The 19,402-nt window shown below is 35.8% G+C and overlaps 1 protein-coding gene across 1 annotated transcript in view; it reads left to right on the top strand.

Moving 5' to 3' along the window:
* The window catches only part of elavl3 (ELAV like neuron-specific RNA binding protein 3), a 94,449-nt gene that overhangs the window by 48,849 nt on the left and 26,198 nt on the right, over positions 1–19,402 (top strand). The window contains 2 exon segments of the mRNA XM_051920586.1: positions 12,295–12,514; positions 17,664–17,767. Coding sequence (XP_051776546.1) covers positions 12,295–12,514; positions 17,664–17,767 — 324 coding nt within the window.

Here is a 19,402-nt window from a genome sequence, read left to right as displayed (position 1 = left end):
GCCAATCCACCTAACCTGCATGTCTTTGGACTGTGGGAGGAAAGCGGAGCGCCCGGAGGAAACCCACGCAGACACGGGGAGAACATACAAACTCCACATAGGGAGGACCCGGGAAGCGAACCTGGGTCTCCTAACTGCGAGGCAGCAGCGCTACCACTGCGCCACCCTTATTTTCAGAGTGTTAATTTCACTTGTTTGCAGCTTATGAAGGGTTGGGATCCAATGTTTGTGAAGTCATTACTGGTAAGGGATTAGGAGATTTGTGATAAATTGTGATGGGGTGGGAGGGGGAGTGGTGGTAATTTTTTGTGTAAAAGTAGTTATGGATGACTCCTGATGGACTAAATTGACACTTTGGTCAGATTGAGTGTTCAATAAACAAGTAAAGAGTGATATTTTTGAAAGACAAGTTGTGTTTTCATTTATTTGAACGCTGTTGCTAACTACAGCTGTTACTAACTTCACATGCCAAGTTGACTGCCATCATCTCTTCACCACAAGCATCCCCATGGCTGAGAGAACTTTTAGAACACAGTCAGTAGATTCCCTGTATGTTTTAACGACGCTACACTTTTTTCAATGTGTCGGTTATGTAACTGAATGTGTATAGGACTCTTTATTTGCCTTGTCATTTTTATGTTTTTGCATTTTCGTCCTTCAGGCATATAATGCATGCAGTACTTGTGCTGTTCTATGTCAAAGAGGAGTCAAATGTCATAGGATGACACCGGTTAGCAGTGCAGTACCTAAAGATGGTGTGGCAGACACCCAATGATACCTTCACAGATTATTAATGACCATGATACTAAAACTTTTAATTCAAAGCCTAGGCATATTTAGGCATTCATGCTGCTGTGATTAAATAAAGAACAGTGGTAAAACAAAAAAAATCCTCATAGTATTTATATGTTAATTAATGAGAGAAGCATTTTTTGTGCCCAATTCTCTCCACCTAGCTAGATCTACAGAAAGCATTCTGCTTGTGCAGTATTCTGATATCTCACAAGGTCATATTCATAATTTATCTTTCACTGCTACAACTACACTCTTTTCTATTTACGTTTTTAAAAAGACATGGGATTCTTTATTGTTAGTATTTAAGAGTCATGAATTGATTTTGATGCAAATTTTCATCATTAGGATGGATATATAAGATCTATGCAATTTTTTTGCTAACCTTTTCCATGTAAGGGTTCTTCAGAAATATATGAATACCTCAGTAATGCTACATGTACTGTATATTATCCATGTTCTGAAGTCACATATAAGGTGTGATTGAGGAGTCAGTTTTAGATGGAACCCAGTTAATCACAGGACACACACCCTATTGTGTTCAACCCAAGTCTATTTACAGTCTACAGTTTTAAAATGTGGGAGCAAACTAAAACGTCTGAGGAAACCTACAAGAATTTGTTGAAAGGGTGAAAAAGTCTATTTGTACTGTTACCAGTGTGGCAGTTAAGCTACAACACCTGGAGATGTGAGGAGGCAGCAATAGTAACCACCGAAACACCATGCTGTACTGACTATGAATGAATGAATCAGTCTTACCTTTACATAATCATTTCATAACATCAAATTAGGATTTTACAAAGCAGTTCAGGTAAACTGCTAAACTATAATGTTCAAAAGCTTTAATAATTGAGTTAAGGAGTATATAGGAATAAAACACCTTAGATTAATAGTATGTGTACATATTTTAATTCTGGCTATTCCGCTATAGTATTATATTTCACATGTGTAACCGTTTCTTAAATGACTGTGAGTGAATGTGGATGAGCATATATAGTCTATTAGTCTATTATGGATTAGCATGGGTGATGAAAAAAGAAAAATGGACCACAGGGGAAAAAAACAGCATAAAAGCAGATCACAACAGAAACGTGCATTCTGTCCTCCTCAAACAAGATGTTCTTTGGTGGCCCCGCCTCTTGGCAAAACACCCATAAACACATTGCATAGAGAACAAAGCAGATAATTAATAAAAGTAACATTAACATAAATAAATGACCCACAAATTAACAAAAAGGACATAAAACAAAGCATTGAACACCAGGGGAGGAATGCTGGCTCAAATATAACAGAGCCTCTGAACTGCAGATGAAAAAGGAGATGTAGTTAGTGACAGCACCCCTTTCTGCTTGGTGTTTTATTGCTTACCTTATCAGAGACCTGAAGATGTCCCTTAAGTGCACATGCTTGACATTATACATATGTGTGTGTGTGTGTGCATATATATATGTAAGTGTGTGTATACCCAGTATAGTTGATTTGGCATTGATTTGTTGTTTTCTTTAGTTTACACACTCACTCTCTCTATATATCTTTTCTCCCTCACACTTCACTTTTTCTGGGAGTCTATCCTCACAATTCCCCATACCATCATAATGACAATTACGACTGTATTCCATTCTTGTATGTTTTGTGTTGGGGAGGTTGATGTTTCCATGTAATGAATTCATTGTCTTGTGGGACTGGAAAGGCAGTCCTTTGTTGCAGGTAAAAAGCACACTGTTGGGCTCCATTATCTGCAAGGGATTTGTCCCTTTCCATTGCACCCATCTGATCCTATTCCCATAAATAAGAATCTCAATTAATATTTGTTACTAATATGTCCTTATATATGCACTGTATAATAAAAAATAGCTGTACATACATCCTTAGTTTACACAGATCTGTTTATCATGTAGAGCAGCCAGATTTCATCCAGTGCATCCTGTTTTGTTAAACAATGTGCCATATTGATGCACCTAGTTCAATCAAAATGGGCGCAAAACAAAAGTTAAGTTATTTGGATTCATATTAACTCTGTTGCATAAGGCAGTCACAGTCTGTTGCAGGGATAACTTCAGATTCTACAAATCATACTGGAAAACCATTCCCATATAGTGTCTTCTGAAAGATGTTACCCTTGTGCTTGCCATATGTCACTTAGGAGGTTGTGTCTCTTGTTTCTCCTTCTATATGCAGGCTGCATACAGAAAAGGTACAAGGTGCAGGGAATCAAGAAAAAATCCTGACATAATCATTACCTGAAATATATAACACAGGCAGCATGTGTCTATGTGTTTACACATACTGTACATGCGTAAACACTCACATGTGTAGTGCACATTGATTCTATGCTGAACAATTAAAATAATTATGATTATTGGGCTGATCAGGGATGTAAACTCAAATTTTATTTTAACATGGAAATAAATTGTCACATTTTCTCTCTGTTGTAGACTGTGGATAACCTAAACAGCACTAGTTTTTAGTAATCATTTATTGATATTGCATGGATGCTAATTTAGTTGGTGGATAATGCAGGCAAAATGTACGCAAACCCCACATTTGAATATGATGTGGATTCCATTGATTAATAATTTGAATTCATCACTGATATAGACATATGCTTACACGTCTCTGTTCTATGTATTCAAATAATTTTTTGTTTGTGTGTGTGTAAGAATATAAGCACATAATTGGATATTAAAGATAGCAACACTTTATTATTAAATCAAGAAAAAGTAATATAGTGAAAATGTATTATTATTTATTATTGTAACAGAATCTTGCTTCTGCAAAACATACACTAAGTATCAGAAGCTTCTCAGTGTCATATTAGTTTCATATTTATCATTTATAATATATTTTTCACATAATATTTTCCCATCATTACTCTTTTAAGATATGAGTAGTAGTATGGTCTGTGAATATTATGAATTCCCCCCCATGTTGACAAGAGATTGCACTACTCATCCAAGTTCACTGCTGCATTCAAGGAACATGGATGGCATCATGAGGATTTGTGCTGGGGGAGATTTACATGTTCTGTTACATAGAGAACTTTCCATCACACCTCTGTACCATGCTAAAAGTACTCTGTCAGTTTCAGAGTGTTTGGGCACTTCTGATGACAAAAACAGATTGTAGTAGCCTGTAGTCCATGAAAGATATGCTGTAAATAGAGCACTGGGATGCTGTCATTAAATTTTGATTGTATAATTCCTATGACGTGTTTTGTTTAGTGAGACATTTCTAGACTTTACAAGCAAATTAGTGGGTATGACTGCCTTGGGAGAAAATTCTGACACAGCAGGTTAGCTTTTCACAAAACTGCTGTTAATGGTTTATTTGCCATCATTTATTGTGCGTCTTTTAAAAGATATTCTTTGTAAATATTGAAAATCTATTCGTTTTAGGTAAATATTACTTTACTCAGGGAACCCAGCACATATACTGTAAGTAACATTGGTTTAAACAAATATTTTAGTAAAATATGCAATACCAATTAAGTTATGCTTAAAAAGTTGGAGTTTATAGTGCAAAGGTTTTTATATTAGCAATACATCTTACATTTAATTAGTAAATCTTTTTTGTTGTTGGTTTAAGTGTAGAAGCCTAAATATAGACTGATCACAGGAAAAATAAAACCTAATAACGAGCATTCCAGACAGGTTGCTTTGGGCTGACCCATACAAGTATTTGTATTCCAGTTTATTTGTCTGTCTTGTACTTGTAGTTCTAGTGGTTTCCTACTTTGCTTTTTGTTTGAGACTCGCTTAAACAGAGTTGCATGTGATTGCTCAAGAGGTTTTAAAGACAGGCAAAATGGGGGCACAGAAGAAGACTATTCCCTAGATGATGCACCAAGCAATCTGGAACTTTCCTCAGGAGGATTATTTTACCCCTTTGTTTTACAAAATTGTGGGAGTGCTTACCTTGTGTTATTTCTTTTAGGTAGGCTTTCTTTATTCTCTCTATTTTAATTAGCTTGGGCTTACCTTGTTCATTCATTTTTATGGCAATGCTTGTGTGGTTGATGTTTAACACTTGATTGAAGAGGCTCTTACCTACCAGATATTAGAGCATTTTGTGACTGTTTGCAAGAGTAAACACAAAATTCTGTTGCCTTTGCTCTGTTACATCTTTGACTCTCTATGTCTCCATTCCTTGTAAAATCCCCAGCTGAACATTTAAATACATCTATGTTATTTCTCTTGGTAGTTCTCACATTTAGAGCAAAATTACTTGTGACAGATGCCTATTCAAATAGGGTGTTGCATAGGCAGGATTAAAGCATAGAGCTGAATTGAAAAAAAGTGCTAGCTGGGAGGCCTGGCCAAGGAGAATGGTTTCTGTGGTGACAGAGCTTGAGGCCTGCATCCTGGGGCTCAGCAGTTGGGGGGTGGAGGGGGATGTGTGTGGCTCAAATGAGCCAGGTGGCAGTCATGTGGGAGAATGGCAACGGAGTGGGCCTGGGGGTACATAATGAGGGTTACTCTCTCACAGCACGTCGGCAACGAGCCATTGTGACTAAGCGCAGCCTGCGGCATGTAGTTGTGCAAATGTGTGGATTTTGCAATGTGTGTCTGGGTTAATGGGGAAATGAGGGCATTGTGGCTTATTTGTATAGGAAGAGCAAGTCAAGGATCCTTTATGTAGTTCTACAAATGGTTGCCAGTGACTTGTGTATTTATAGACCATCATGGATTAATACAAAAAGAAATGTAAGTTGAATAAAAACTGAAGGGAACCGAAATAGGATGTTTCCAAGCCTTCAATTTCTACCTCTTCAGGGTATTCTATCTATCTATCTATCTATTCTCAGGCCCACTGTAGCAAATGCATTGAATTAATCTTAATTTTATATTGCATCTTTGATTAGAGGGATGCCATAGAACAGTTCTGAAGGTAATTAAGAAAGGTTTCTTTATTTACTGTTGTGCTTTTAATGGTAAACAGTATCCTAAAATGTTTATTTTATACAGTGCTACTTCCAGATTTAGACTTTAGGCTGGTTAAATTTCTTTCTTATGGCTTATAAGGAGCCAGTCATGTGATCTGAATTTGGGACTTTTATTTTAGGTAGTGCCTTCCATGTTTAGCAAAAGCAATACAAACTGTTGAAATTCAGTGCAGGCAGGTTACCAGTAAGCAGTTTGTTTAGAATTTTGAGTGTCAGTGGTGAAAATGAATCTTCAACATTAAAAGTTCAAGTGATTTTTATTTTGTATAACATTTTCCATAGCCAAAACCATCCCAAAACTGTTGGAATTACTGCTTTAGTGCCAATGCCATGACAGAGATATATTCAGAAATATTTCTGTTGCACCTAGCAGCATAAATTATACTACTAAAGATAGTGCTTTGATGCTTCCCCAAACAAAAAAAGGCCACTTTCTGAAGCCTTGATCTTCATGTTGCTTTTAAACACACTTAAATCCACTCCTTTAAAGTCTCTCTTAATGCTTTGACACTATTCACATTTGCCAGGTCCTTTTCCTGTTTCATAATTTGCAACTGCCCGTGACTAACATATATGTCCCTGTTTTCAAACTCCTTGCTTCATGTAGAGATTTACAAATCTAGTGAATACAGTCAAACAGACCGGATGCTGATACCATCTGTATTTTCCTACAGCTCTACCAATGGTCTAATATTCTCCAAGTTCTTATCTATCAGTTTCATTTTCTTTATTACGCTTCTTACTGTCTGCTGGAAGATTTTTATCACTCTCCTATGTTTGCATCCTTGAACCAGTCAGTCTTTATTTTATATTTAGCAAGGTGTCTTAAATAAAGATTAGAATATGTTACAAGTATTTATAACACACTTACATAAATTTACAGAATGAGCGCAGACAATTTGAAAGACTTGTTCAGTGGTACATGGTGGGTCTTGACTACTACCTTAACTGCTATGCCACACCACCATATTGGGACAATGATTTTATTTCTGCTGCTCCATAGCAAATGTGTCTATTTATCCAAGAAGCCAATCCATCCGTCAATTTTTATTGTCAGTGTCATATTGCTCAGGACTTCGGGGTGTTTCAAAGAAGAAAAAGAAAACTTTAGAGCTATTCAAATTTACAGAGCCATCCAATGTTTATCTTAGTATCCTGTTTTGAGGATTCACTATTCCTTTATAGTATATATATGAGTTTTTCTGCCCTCATCCCCACCCCTGTAGTGACTAGTGCTCTACACTGTCAAACATGAGATGCTGGTTCAATATCCATTACTTCCATGGATTATACTGAGTAAGTGCCTTCATCTGCTAACTTTCAAACCATAGAAATATGGAATTAAGGGTAGGTTACACCTAAAACACCTCATAAGATCCAGTCACCACCATTAACTCAGTATGTAGTAATAAACAAATCACATGCCAATTATGTAACTATATTTAAATGAGAATGTTGTACCTGTACAGCAGTTGTTCATAATGTTCATTATGAAAGTTTTGATTACCAAGATTAATTCAGCATGTGACTCTCAGTGAGTTACTTTGCCTCTGTGTTCTCACTTTATCTACATGTGAAAAAACATCTACTGTATTTGTGAAGCACATTTATTAGATTTTAAGGTAAATATCACACAAGGTTCAGTTTCTTTCTATAAATCATTTTTGAGTAAGTCTCTTAATCAGCTAGGATGAAAGCTACAGTGGTGTGAAAAACTATTTGCACCCTTCCTGATTTCTTATTCTTTTGCATGTTTGTCACACAAAATGTTTCTGATCATCAAACACATTTAACCATTAGTCAAATATAACACAAGTAAACACAAAATGCAGTTTTTAAATGATGGTTGTTATTATTTAGGGAGAAAAAAAATCCAAACCTACATGGCCCTGTGTGAAAAAGTAATTGCCCCCTTGTTAAAAAATAACCTAACTGTGGTGTATCACACCTGAGTTCAATTTCCGTAGCCACCCCCAGGCCTGGTTACTGCCACACCTGTTTCAATCAAGAAATCACTTAAATAGGAGCTGCCTGACACAGAGAAGTAGACCAAAAGCACCTCAAAAGCTAGACATCATGCCACGATCCAAAGAAATTCAGGAACAAATGAGAACAGAAGTAATTGAGATCTATCAGTCTGGTAAAGGTTATAAAGCCATTTCTAAAGCTTTGGGACTCCAGCGAACCACAGTGAGAGCCATTATCCACAAATGGCAAAAACATGGAACAGTGGTGAACCTTCCCAGGAGTGGCCGGCCGACCAAAATTACCCCAAGAGCGCAGAGACGACTCATCCGAGAGGTCACAAAAGACCCCAGGACAACGTCTAAAGAACTGCAGGCCTCACTTGCCTCAATTAAGGTCAGTGTTCACGACTCCACCATAAGAAAGAGACTGGGCAAAAACGGCCTGCATGGCAGATGTCCAAGACGCAAACCACTGTTAAGCAAAAAGAACATTAGGGCTCGTCTCAATTTTGCTAAGAAACATCTCAATGATTGCCAAGACTTTTGGGAAAATACCTTGTGGACTGATGAGACAAAAGTTGAACTTTTTGGAAGGCAAATGTCCCGTTACATCTGGCGTAAAAGGAACACAGCATTTCAGAAAAAGAACATCATACCAACAGTAAAATATGGTGGTGGTAGTGTGATGGTCTGGGGTTGTTTTGCTGCTTCAGGACCTGGAAGGCTTGCTGTGATAGATGGAACCATGAATTCTACTGTCTACCAAAAAATCCTGAAGGAGAATGTCCGGCCATCTGTTCGTCAACTCAAGCTGAAGCGATCTTGGGTGCTGCAACAGGACAATGACCCAAAACACACCAGCAAATCCACCTCTGAATGGCTGAAGAAAAACAAAATGAAGACTTTGGAGTGGCCTAGTCAAAGTCCTGACCTGAATCCAATTGAGATGCTATGGCATGACCTTAAAAAGGCGGTTCATGCTAGAAAACCCTCAAATAAAGCTGAATTACAACAATTTTGCAAAGATGAGTGGGCCAAAATTCCTCCAGAGCGCTGTAAAAGACTCATTGCAAGTTATCGCAAACGCTTGATTGCAGTTATTGCTGCTAAGGGTGGCCCAACCAGTTATTAGGTTCAGGGGGCAATTACTTTTTCACACAGGGCCATGTAGGTTTGGATTTTTTTTTCTCCCTAAATAATAAAAACCACCATTTACAAACTGCATTTTGTGTTTACTTGTGTTATATTTGACTAATGGTTAAATGTGTTTGATGATCAGAAACATTTTGTGTGACAAACATGCAAAAGAATAAGAAATCAGGAAGGGGGCAAATAGTTTTTCACACCACTGTATATAAAAATTAATCTTTCTCTCTAAACAGTGATATATAGGGCTTTTAGGTGATATCTGCCAGGGCTAAATGCTGAGTAAATGCGTGATTGAGCTTTCTAATTGTGGCATCCTTGTGGTGGCATGTTATACTTTAGCCACAATGCAAAAGAAAGAAAGATTGGTTAGTCAGTTTTTTTGGCAAAATGCATGGCAGTACTTTCACCAGATATTTAAGGATGAAAAATAAACTTAATTAGAATACACACAGCATTGCTCCATTCAAGACTATGTGATCTGTCAAGAAGGCAAACAGAGGATTTTAGATACTTGTCATGCACATTTTTGATCCTTACTCTAGCCGCACTGAAAGATAAACTGACTTTCTCCAGTAGCTGTCAGAGCAGAGAAAGAGAAAACAAGACCAACCAGTTCTTAACAGGTCAAAAATTCCAGTCTTTCTCTGGGTAAATGTATTCCACACAAGTGTGGCTGGTACCCTGGAATTAATTGCACAGCATAAGCTGGGGTTCTTTGTATTTATGTGCCAACACCTGCCTTTTGCACTCGTTGATACATGTGGGGGGAATGGGTCAGGGATGTTTTATTTTGAACCCTTTGTCTTTTAGCCTGTCAGCCTACTTCAGAGAATGCATCCTGTGACACTACCACTACACCTCATGACAAAAGTACTAAAAGGGGAAAGTGCAGGTTGTTGCTATGCGCAAAAATGGATAAAAAATGTGTTTTTTTTTTCTAGCTCAGCTAAAAATTGACTTTGCCAAAGTCAGCACATTTCCTCATAAGAAAAAAAAATGTAATTGACTATTTTTTTTTCTCCTCTTCTCTCATCCCTATTTTGCTGTGTGCAAGTCTGCTTGCTAACATCCATCAGTGTCACATTCTGGCTGATCAAGTAAATTTTAAGAGTCACAGGGTTTGGGGTGGGGGAATGGAAATTCAATTGCATATACAACCCTAAGTGACTGTGCTTGCCTTGCAGATCATAATGGGGTATGTTTCTCAGCTTTTAGCAAACTTAGTCCAACACAAGTTGTGTGGTAGTCTCTTGTGGGCATTCAGTGGTCATTAAGAACAACTAAATTATGGCCTGAAGATGGGGCCAGATTGTTTCATTTGATGCACTGTTTCTTTTTTCAGTACCAAATTTGTGACTCATTTACTTTCAAGCTCTCTGAAAGTGAATCTAATTGAACTGGTTTAAATTATGTGCATTTTTAGTAAATTATGAGACTTAGCTGGACAATATTCTTATATAGTTATTTCAGACAGAAAAGTTTTTTTCAGGTGGAACATGATTTAGAGTGATAAGTTAATGAGTATTTCCTTTTCACTGTTACTTGACGAAGTGTCTATTACAATTATGTAATTACTTAAGTTGTGTTTGTTCATTATTCTCAAGCTGAGAACTCAAGGCTTGCCTAAAACCGTCAAGGTATGAAATCTTCCAACAGACTCCCCACACTCAAGTTCATTCATTTCCACTCCCTTTCATGGTTGTGCCAAGAAAGGACATGTCTGCATTCTTTATGCATCCCAAAGACATGAAGCTGAAAAAGACCTTGCTATATGAAAATGGAAAGAATAAAGTGAAAAAGGTTTTAAATGTAAAGTACTTTGAGAGTAGAGACCACCACCACAGCTGCTTCAGTTTGCACTTTAGTGCTTATATGTGGATATAAATACAGAAAGGGAGCTCTCATTGTCATTGTATCATTCTTGAATAATGCAGCCTGCATTTTTCGTTGATAGTTAGAATAATCTTTACATTGCCTGCTGTAATACTTAACAGTTACTGAAATCTTGCTAAATTAAAAAAGTCACCCTGTGTTGTCATGGTTGTCATAAACTGTGGGTGTTGTAACCTGTTCTTCTGTCTTTGAGGAGAAGCTGAAATACAGACAATGATTTAATTCCTAACAATTCTTTATGCAAAAGCCAGCTGATCTATTTCATCATCTTTTTTATTCCAATAATGAAATAATGTATTTCTAAAATTAATTCATACAGCCTCCATGATGCATTAGGCAAATCACTGAGCACATTTACTTCGCTGAACTAATACACAGTTCATTCAGATGCAGTATGTCTTTATATTGTTACTACAGACACTTCCTGGATATCCTTTGAAAGTTTCACTTTACACTGGATTCCTTAATAAGGATTTTTCCAGATGTTCATTCTCATAGCCTAAGCAGATGGTATCAGTCTTGTTTATTTAGTGAGATGTTTTATTATCTTCATCCCAAATTGCATATTCTTTATTCTATATTTTCATGCTATTTTTATTGCACTTCTTTTACAACAATCTAAATCCAGTTCCTATATAGCCATTATAGTTGAGGTCAGAATATCTGCAGATTACACACTTTATGGATATGTATGGAAGGTGCTATATAAGAAACTAATAGATAAAGATTAGTTTGCAAGAAATAAATAGGGTAAGGACTGAGATACAAATATTAAAAAGTTCTTAAAAAAAGGAAATATACCTTTGTCAATGAGTTAAGATTTATACTATTTAATATAAATCATTAAAACAGGATTCTTGAAAGCAATAGTGAAGACAAGGGAGCCTTGAACTACATGTAAAACATGCTTTAAAAAAATAACGTGATTAGTTGAAGCAAATGAAAAGTGCAGTATAAAGATAATCACAAGAATGACTTGCTGTCGCTTTATAGAGAATTTTATAGACTGAGGAGTAAGTGTGAAATCACACTATATTTGCATAAATTAATGAAATGTAAAAAATGGGACCCAGCCAGGCCCCATCAAAATTTTCTTAAAGTCATTGTTTGCTTAAAAATAGCCAACAGTCCTTTCTGCTTAAAACTAGCCCAGCTGCACCATGAACATGGATTTGAATACTGGGGAAATTCTTAAAACATGGTCATTCAAAGAAGTAAACAATATTTAATATTTATTTTATATTGTACTTTGCTATACAGAAAATCTTCAAAGGGTGCTTTACCTGCTAATTATAGTACAGCTATGATAGTACTGTATATGGTAAAAAATCTGTGATTTAAACAGAATAAAATGTAACAAGGGGATTGCACATGTAATTGCTGGCCTTCACAGTTGGTAAAGGATGTGAGTGGCAGTGATTTGGAGTAATCCTCCATGCTAGCTTGAAGTTGTAGAGAATGGATTATTTTGTGGAGAGCAGATCATGATGAGAACACTTGACACTCTGTTTCAATAATGTCCCAATTCTAAGCACCACTTTTTCCTTTCAGCAGATAATTAGCACAATGGAAACTCAGGTGTCCAATGGCCCGACTGCCAACAGCCTCCCTAATGGCCCTGTGGTCAGCACGAATGGTTCCACAGATGATAGCAAGACCAATCTGATCGTCAACTACCTTCCTCAGAATATGACACAAGAGGAGTTCAAGAGCCTTTTCGGCAGCATTGGAGAAATCGAATCCTGCAAGCTTGTCAGAGACAAAATTACAGGTGGGTTCCTTTTTCTGAATTTCTCTGGAATATTAACGTTTGACTGGCATTATTTTTAAGAGTCCAGGGGATTTGTTTGCCATATTCTCTTAGTGATGGAGAAATCAGGCACTTTTAACTTTTGGTTTTAAGTCACATACCTGGAGCATCCAATGAAAGCCTAATAAACCTATTCTTACAAAGAAGTTAAAATGTTGACACATACTATAGTGTTATTTTGTTATTTTCAGGGATGCTTATCTTTTTATTTTATTGAACCAAATAGGTAGTTTTCACCTGTAGTATTGAATCATATAAAATTATATTTAGTTATTTATTATGTGTTGTAGAGGTTGATTGTCTGTTGAGAAAGTGAGATTCCCACCTGTTCTGTTGCTCAAGACCTGAAATTGTGCTCTTTTCTAAGCCTTTGTGTTGTTTATTGCCTAATCAGTATTAATGTGCCATTTTCAGCTCATTTATTTAAATCATTTGTTACTTTTCAATCATTACATGCAGGTACATGCACCTATTATTGTTTTATTTATTAACTCTGTAAAGGCACTACGTTTATTTTAATTTGGACCTCACCTCTTTGCCTAATAAACAATTTTTTTGTTATTTTGTTAACATATATCGAGTAATTCTTTGTTACACAATATACAGTGTTGTTCACAGAGACCACCATCAAAAACAAAATATGTAAGGCAACAATACCAAATAAACTATATTTTACTGGCAAGACAGAGTAAATAGAACAACCTCATAGAAACAATTACCTTGTTTATAACCTTGGGGTAAGTAAAGGTAGTTTAGCATTAAAGTTTACAGGTTTAGACGTTTATAGTGTCATTATTGTCACATGTACAGTGTACAGTGACAATATTACTTACATAACCTAATCAACATATAACACTTCCCCACTCTTTGGGTACCATGACTAACAAATATAACAAGCTCACCTTGAAACCTCTGTCTTACTTATCTTAGAAGATAATTATTATATCATTGTAAACAGAATATTATAATTATGCAGTATATTCTCTGGCGCAGTGGGTAGCGCTGCTGCCTCGCAGTTGGGAGATCTGGGGAGCTGGGTTCGCTTCCCGGGTCCTCCCTGCGTGGAGTTTGCATGTTCTCCCCGTGTCTGCGTGGGTTTCCTCCGGGCACTCCGGTTTCCTCCCACAGTCCAAAGACATGCAGGTTAGGTGGATTGGCGATTCTAAATTGGCCCTAGTGTGTGCTTGGTGTGTGGGTGTGTTTGTGTGTGTCCTGCGGTGGGTTGGCACCCTGCCCAGGATTGGTTCCTGCCTTGTGCCCTGTGTTGGCTGGGATTGGCTCCAGCAGTCCCCCGTGACCCTGTGTTCGGATTCAGCGGGTTGGAAAATGGATGGATGGATGGATGGCATTCTATTTAGAACTAAGGATAAATTAACAAATAAATTAAAGCATAGTATGCTGCTAGCAGATTGGATTTCTTATATGGTTTTAAATGCAGGACTTTTTGAATGGTAAATTGCATTATATGCAATCCATCTAGCTAAACTGCTATAAGCATTTAAAATAATAAGTAAATAAAACATGAGGATTTCACCTTTCTTTTATATGTAAGCTACGTAACAATCTTTTGGTTCTTGCATAGTTACATTTTGTTTTATGTCAGGTTTATTAGTTATAATAAAGTTATAAGCCCTTTAGTGAGTTCAGTAATTAATATTATTATTATTATTATTATTATCCATCTGTCCGTAAATTTTCTAAACCTTTTTAATCCTGAGCAGGATTGTGGAGAAACTGGAGCCTATTCCAACAAGTATAGGGCGTGAGGCAGGAACAATCTCTCTTATTGTTGTTATTATTATTATTATTATTTTTATTATTATCTACTGATTTACATAGTTATTATTATCATCTTCAATATCTATTCTGACCAAATGACATCTGATCGGACATCAGAACCTTTGTAGACTCCTCCTGAGTCTCTGTATTCCTCTAAAACTTTTGTGTAATACATTTCAATATGTATTATCATAATGTGTATTATTATATGTATTACTAATATAATACATATAAGTACAAAGCATATTAGATATTTACTTGACTAAAACTTTTTTGACAGTAATTATTGTGAAATGAGCTATATTAAGTAAAAATTATGTGGCATCATAAAACTGTTTCATATAAAATATTACTTTTATATTATAATTTTCATGTATCAGTCTTATACATGTAGTACTTTCAAGTCTAATAGTGCACTTTTTAATCGGGTTAACCGAAATTGGAAATTCACAATCTCACCCTGGATGCAACTGTTTCCTTTTGAAGTATTTAATATTTAATCTAATGAGTCTATCATATTACAATATTTTGTTGATTCTGCTAGCACCAGTAGTGTCATCACTTAAGTGGTTAGTTTTTTTCTGCTATTTAAAATATTTATTTAGTCTTAGAACATACTATATCATCATTTTTAATGACTTGCATATTTATAAGACAGGGAGCATGGTGTTGCAATTTGTAGTGCTATTTCCTTTGTGGATTTTCTTTGGATACTTTGTTTTCCTTTCACATCCCAAAGACAGACAGATTGTTTGTTGATGAAAGTAAATGAGTCAATTGTGAATAAGTATGATTCTTCCTTACACTATAGTAAGGCCAATGTGAAGCCTTACTGCCAGAACAGGGTCATTTAAATGATTAAATTAGTTCAAAGAAAATTTGAGTGCTTAAATCAATAACAGTGTATTGATGAACATAATGACAACATTTCCACTACATATCATAGTTACACTAATTCACCATTTAGAGCAGTGTTTCACATTTTTAAAAGCTGTTTTTCAAGCCTGATGAGTCAGAAACTGTTAATTATTTTTATTGTAATCATCCACTAACACACTCTAATATCATCAGCCATTGTCAAGTGCACAGTAGTTAGCACTGACAAATCCAGCCTCCCAAATCTGAACCCTGAGCCCATTAGTTGTAAATGTGAGTTTGCATGTTCTCCTGATGTCTGTCAGGGTTTTCCTCCAGGATTTTTTTTCCTTCACACATCCTCAAAAATGTGCTAGTTAGGTTAACTGATTGAGTGTGTGGACATGAGCTGGCCCTTTGATGGGCTGGTGGCCTGTCTGTGGCTCTTTCCTGCCTTGCACACAGTGAGGCTAGGACAGACTCTGAGCCCAATGACCCTTATTGTATTAAGCTAATTTGAAACTTATATGTTATCATTTAATTTATAGTTTTAATTATTTATTTATATTTCTATATTAAGTATTTATGAATTATGAAATTGATGAATTTATTATTAAATAGCCTTGAAGATTGATTAGTATTATTAAAAAATTGCAGCTTTATGTGGTGTCTCACACAATGTTCAGTATGGCGTACAGGACACAGCTCTTGAATCATAGCAATGAGAATTCAATCTTTATCTGTTTTGTAATTGGTTGAAGATGTAAACTAATGGGATAATATAAACCAGTAGAATCACTTGGATTCCCTAACTGGGAGATTCTCCTTCTAGGATGAATTAGGCAGTTACTAAAGCCTGTTGAACTTCTTGATCCTGAAGAAGGAGTGATTAATGCATATGCACTAAGGGAGTGAGATAAAATGGGAAAGTACAAAGAGAAACCCTCTTTTCCACAGCAACAGACAAATTTAGGCTAAATTGATTAATTTCTGCCAGGAGAAATGTCTGAAGTATGTAAATAACAATAACTTTTCATAGCGAAGAAAAAAGTTATGAAATAAGCAGCATTTATCATTAAAGGCAGGAGAGAGTAAAGCAAAATTGATTAATTAATGTTTCTAAACCATACTGCTGTTGGCATAATAAAGAATATGAGATAGAATTATTGAAATGGGTTTGAAGTCTTGTCTGTTATCTATTTAGAAATATGTTTATAAATCAGATCTCTAATTCCTTCTTGTCTCCTCTACCCAAGAATATAGTGTCAGGGGTTGCAAAATTAGCAAATGCCATGACAACAAATCTTCAAGGAATTGGGAGAAAGTATGGAGAGTGAAGTCATATACAGTATCCTTCATGATATTAATTAAATCCTCCCTTTTGTAACTAACAACATGGAATTACAGACTACTGATACTTATAAAGAACTGCTTCTAGAAGCCAGATGATGGATTTACTTTAAGATTTCTTAAACTGTGTTATTGCTGCAGAGAGATTCTGTGAAATAAAAATCATACTGCTATTATTCTCTTTTCTAGTCCTTGTGGGTTTTGGTATAAAGTTATCTTTAAAATGTAAAATGTGTGCTTCTGATGAAGGAAGTGACAGCCTGACAAGAAGTAGTAAATATGTCATAACAAGAGGGCCCCTGGATCATATTTGATCACAGATCAGTAGTCATCTGGGGACTTCTGGTGATGTGTGATCAGGTAAAAGTTTGCCCATCAGCTTGTATCCTAATGAATGTATGTTTATTTCCATTTTTTAAATTTAGGAATTCTGGTTGGTGTCCTCTAAGGCCTACTTTTCTTGGTTGTATCCCCCACCATGTCTGAGTGTGTTACCTTTCCTTTGTTAATACCTTAGGAAACTACACCACTAATATTGCATCTATTTTACACAGGTCTGTGATATAAGGAGCCAAGAGATTATTCTCCCAATAGGCTCTTCCGTTTCGAACTGAAGCTTCGAGTATCTCTTTAGTTACTGTATATTTTGCTTGAGGTTTTGACAATTTAAGTCAGTAATACTTTATTGGCATTAATCATTAACAAGGTATACTTAGTACAATGTTTACTTATTAATTGATAAACACTTAATAGTAAGTAATAATGATATATTAATGCATATACTGTATTTGTAAACAGATAAACAGCACAATAAATAACCATAATATTATGACCTGTAATTTTAATGACCTAATGTTAATGTGCATTATTCAGACTAGTCTGCAGAACCAAAACCACTATACTGCTGATAGATTTTTTTCAGCACTGTCCTCCCATTTTCAGGACCTGCTGATTTTAACTTTTATAGTTGACAGTTAGAAATTCAGGAACAGACACAGTGCACCATGTCAGACTGATTGTGTATGCATATCTTATCCAAAAAATTGATGCCTTTTGTCATTTTGCAGGCACTGCTGTCCTAACCTCTGAGTCATTCTCTATCTTGTTTTTTTTTTTACCTTTGCAGGTCAGAGTTTAGGTTATGGCTTTGTGAACTATGTTGACCCTAATGATGCAGACAAAGCTATCAACACGCTAAATGGACTCAAACTACAAACCAAAACCATTAAGGTATGCCAAATTCTTTTCAAATAAATGTCCCTTTAAGCCTGTTAGTTTTTTTTTTTAATCCAGGTGGAAGTTAGCTGTTTCTGTGCTGTGAGATTTTTTATCCAGATTATTTTTTATGTCTATGCATCCAGACATTTTTTGAACCTTCTTATTCTCAAGCAAAGCCAGGGATAGTGCATCCCAGTAATATCAAGTACACACAGTCACCTTCATTTATTCACACTGGGCCACTTTAAACTTGCCACACAATCTATTGTGCACATATTTATGTAAGATAAGGACAGAAACTAGACTACACAGAAAATGCACACGCACACACACACACACAAACACACACCAGGAAACAAATGTAACAGAGAAAATTATTGGGCCAGGATTTGGACGCAGATCACTGGACTTGTGAGGCAGAAACTAACCACTGTGCCACCACACAGACCATCATAGCCATGTATTTCTCAAGAAGAGATTCATTTGCATCAATCAGAAATGAAGGGCATTTGTGGTCATATCTATATATGTCATCTCTGGATTATATCACAGAGTACTTTAAAATGCATTGCAATACACAGTTGTTAGTGTTATTGTATAAGTGCGTAGTATACCCTCTACGACAAGGACAGGCTCTTCTTATATGAAGAACTGCATTGGCCAATTATCCTTATAGATGTTTCATTTTGGTAGTTCTTTTGTCATTTCAGGATATTAAACAATGTTTTTTCATTTACAGTTTTTATTTTGTGGTCATAAGAATACTTATGAACAGCTTGAAATCACTTCAGTTTTTTTTTTTGTTTTTGTCCATTGCCTTCTGACTTACTGGTATGAGAAAACCCCACCTATGATATACTGTTCAATGTGTCTTGATGTCTAGTTATGTAAGATATGAGGCTTTTTGTGTTTTCCCCTATTGTTGGCCCTCTGGACCTGAAAAGAAAATCATTTTAGGAAACTTTTGGATCATATTATGTACAGGAAATTACACCCTTATGATAAAGAATTAACCAATAATTGTCTTAAGCAAAAATGATCAGATGGACTTGAGCTTCTGCAAGCCACATCAACTGACCCCAGGTGGTCACCCCATACAGCACTTTGAAAAAATGGAGACTGGTTATATACTGTAGGTTTTGGCGTGTCGTTTTATGCTGTTTCAAAGTTGCTGATCATGAATATGATAATACAGGGTGAGTCAAAATTATGTTAACATTTTAATGGCAGAAACAATTTATTCATAAAATAAACTTCATATGTGCAAGACGATTTACAGGAATGTCTCAACCTGTTCAACACATGTACCATATGTGACACATAAATTGTCCACAAAAATTGTATGTAAGTATATACATAGCAGTACCATTAATGTTAACATAATTTTGACTCACCCTGTATTTTGATATATGATTCCTTACCTCTAAGAGCCACTCAAAGAAATGAGTGAAAAATGACAGATTTCAAACATAAGCCAGTGAGGTTTTGTTTTTAAACACAATTTTTTAATTGAAAAATCTTTCATTGTAGCTTTAATTTACTGTCTTATTTATTTACCAGTTATTCTAATTTGGTGCAGTTTTAAATTATTTCTAAATTATTTTTCCACACAGATGTTGGATTTGTAGATTTTCTGCAATAAATAAT

This window comes from Erpetoichthys calabaricus, chromosome 17 (assembly GCF_900747795.2).
Source record: "Erpetoichthys calabaricus chromosome 17, fErpCal1.3, whole genome shotgun sequence".
NCBI lineage: Eukaryota > Metazoa > Chordata > Cladistia > Polypteriformes > Polypteridae > Erpetoichthys > Erpetoichthys calabaricus.
Note: the sequence above shows the minus strand (reverse complement) of the source record. Positions and strands in the feature narration are given on the sequence as shown.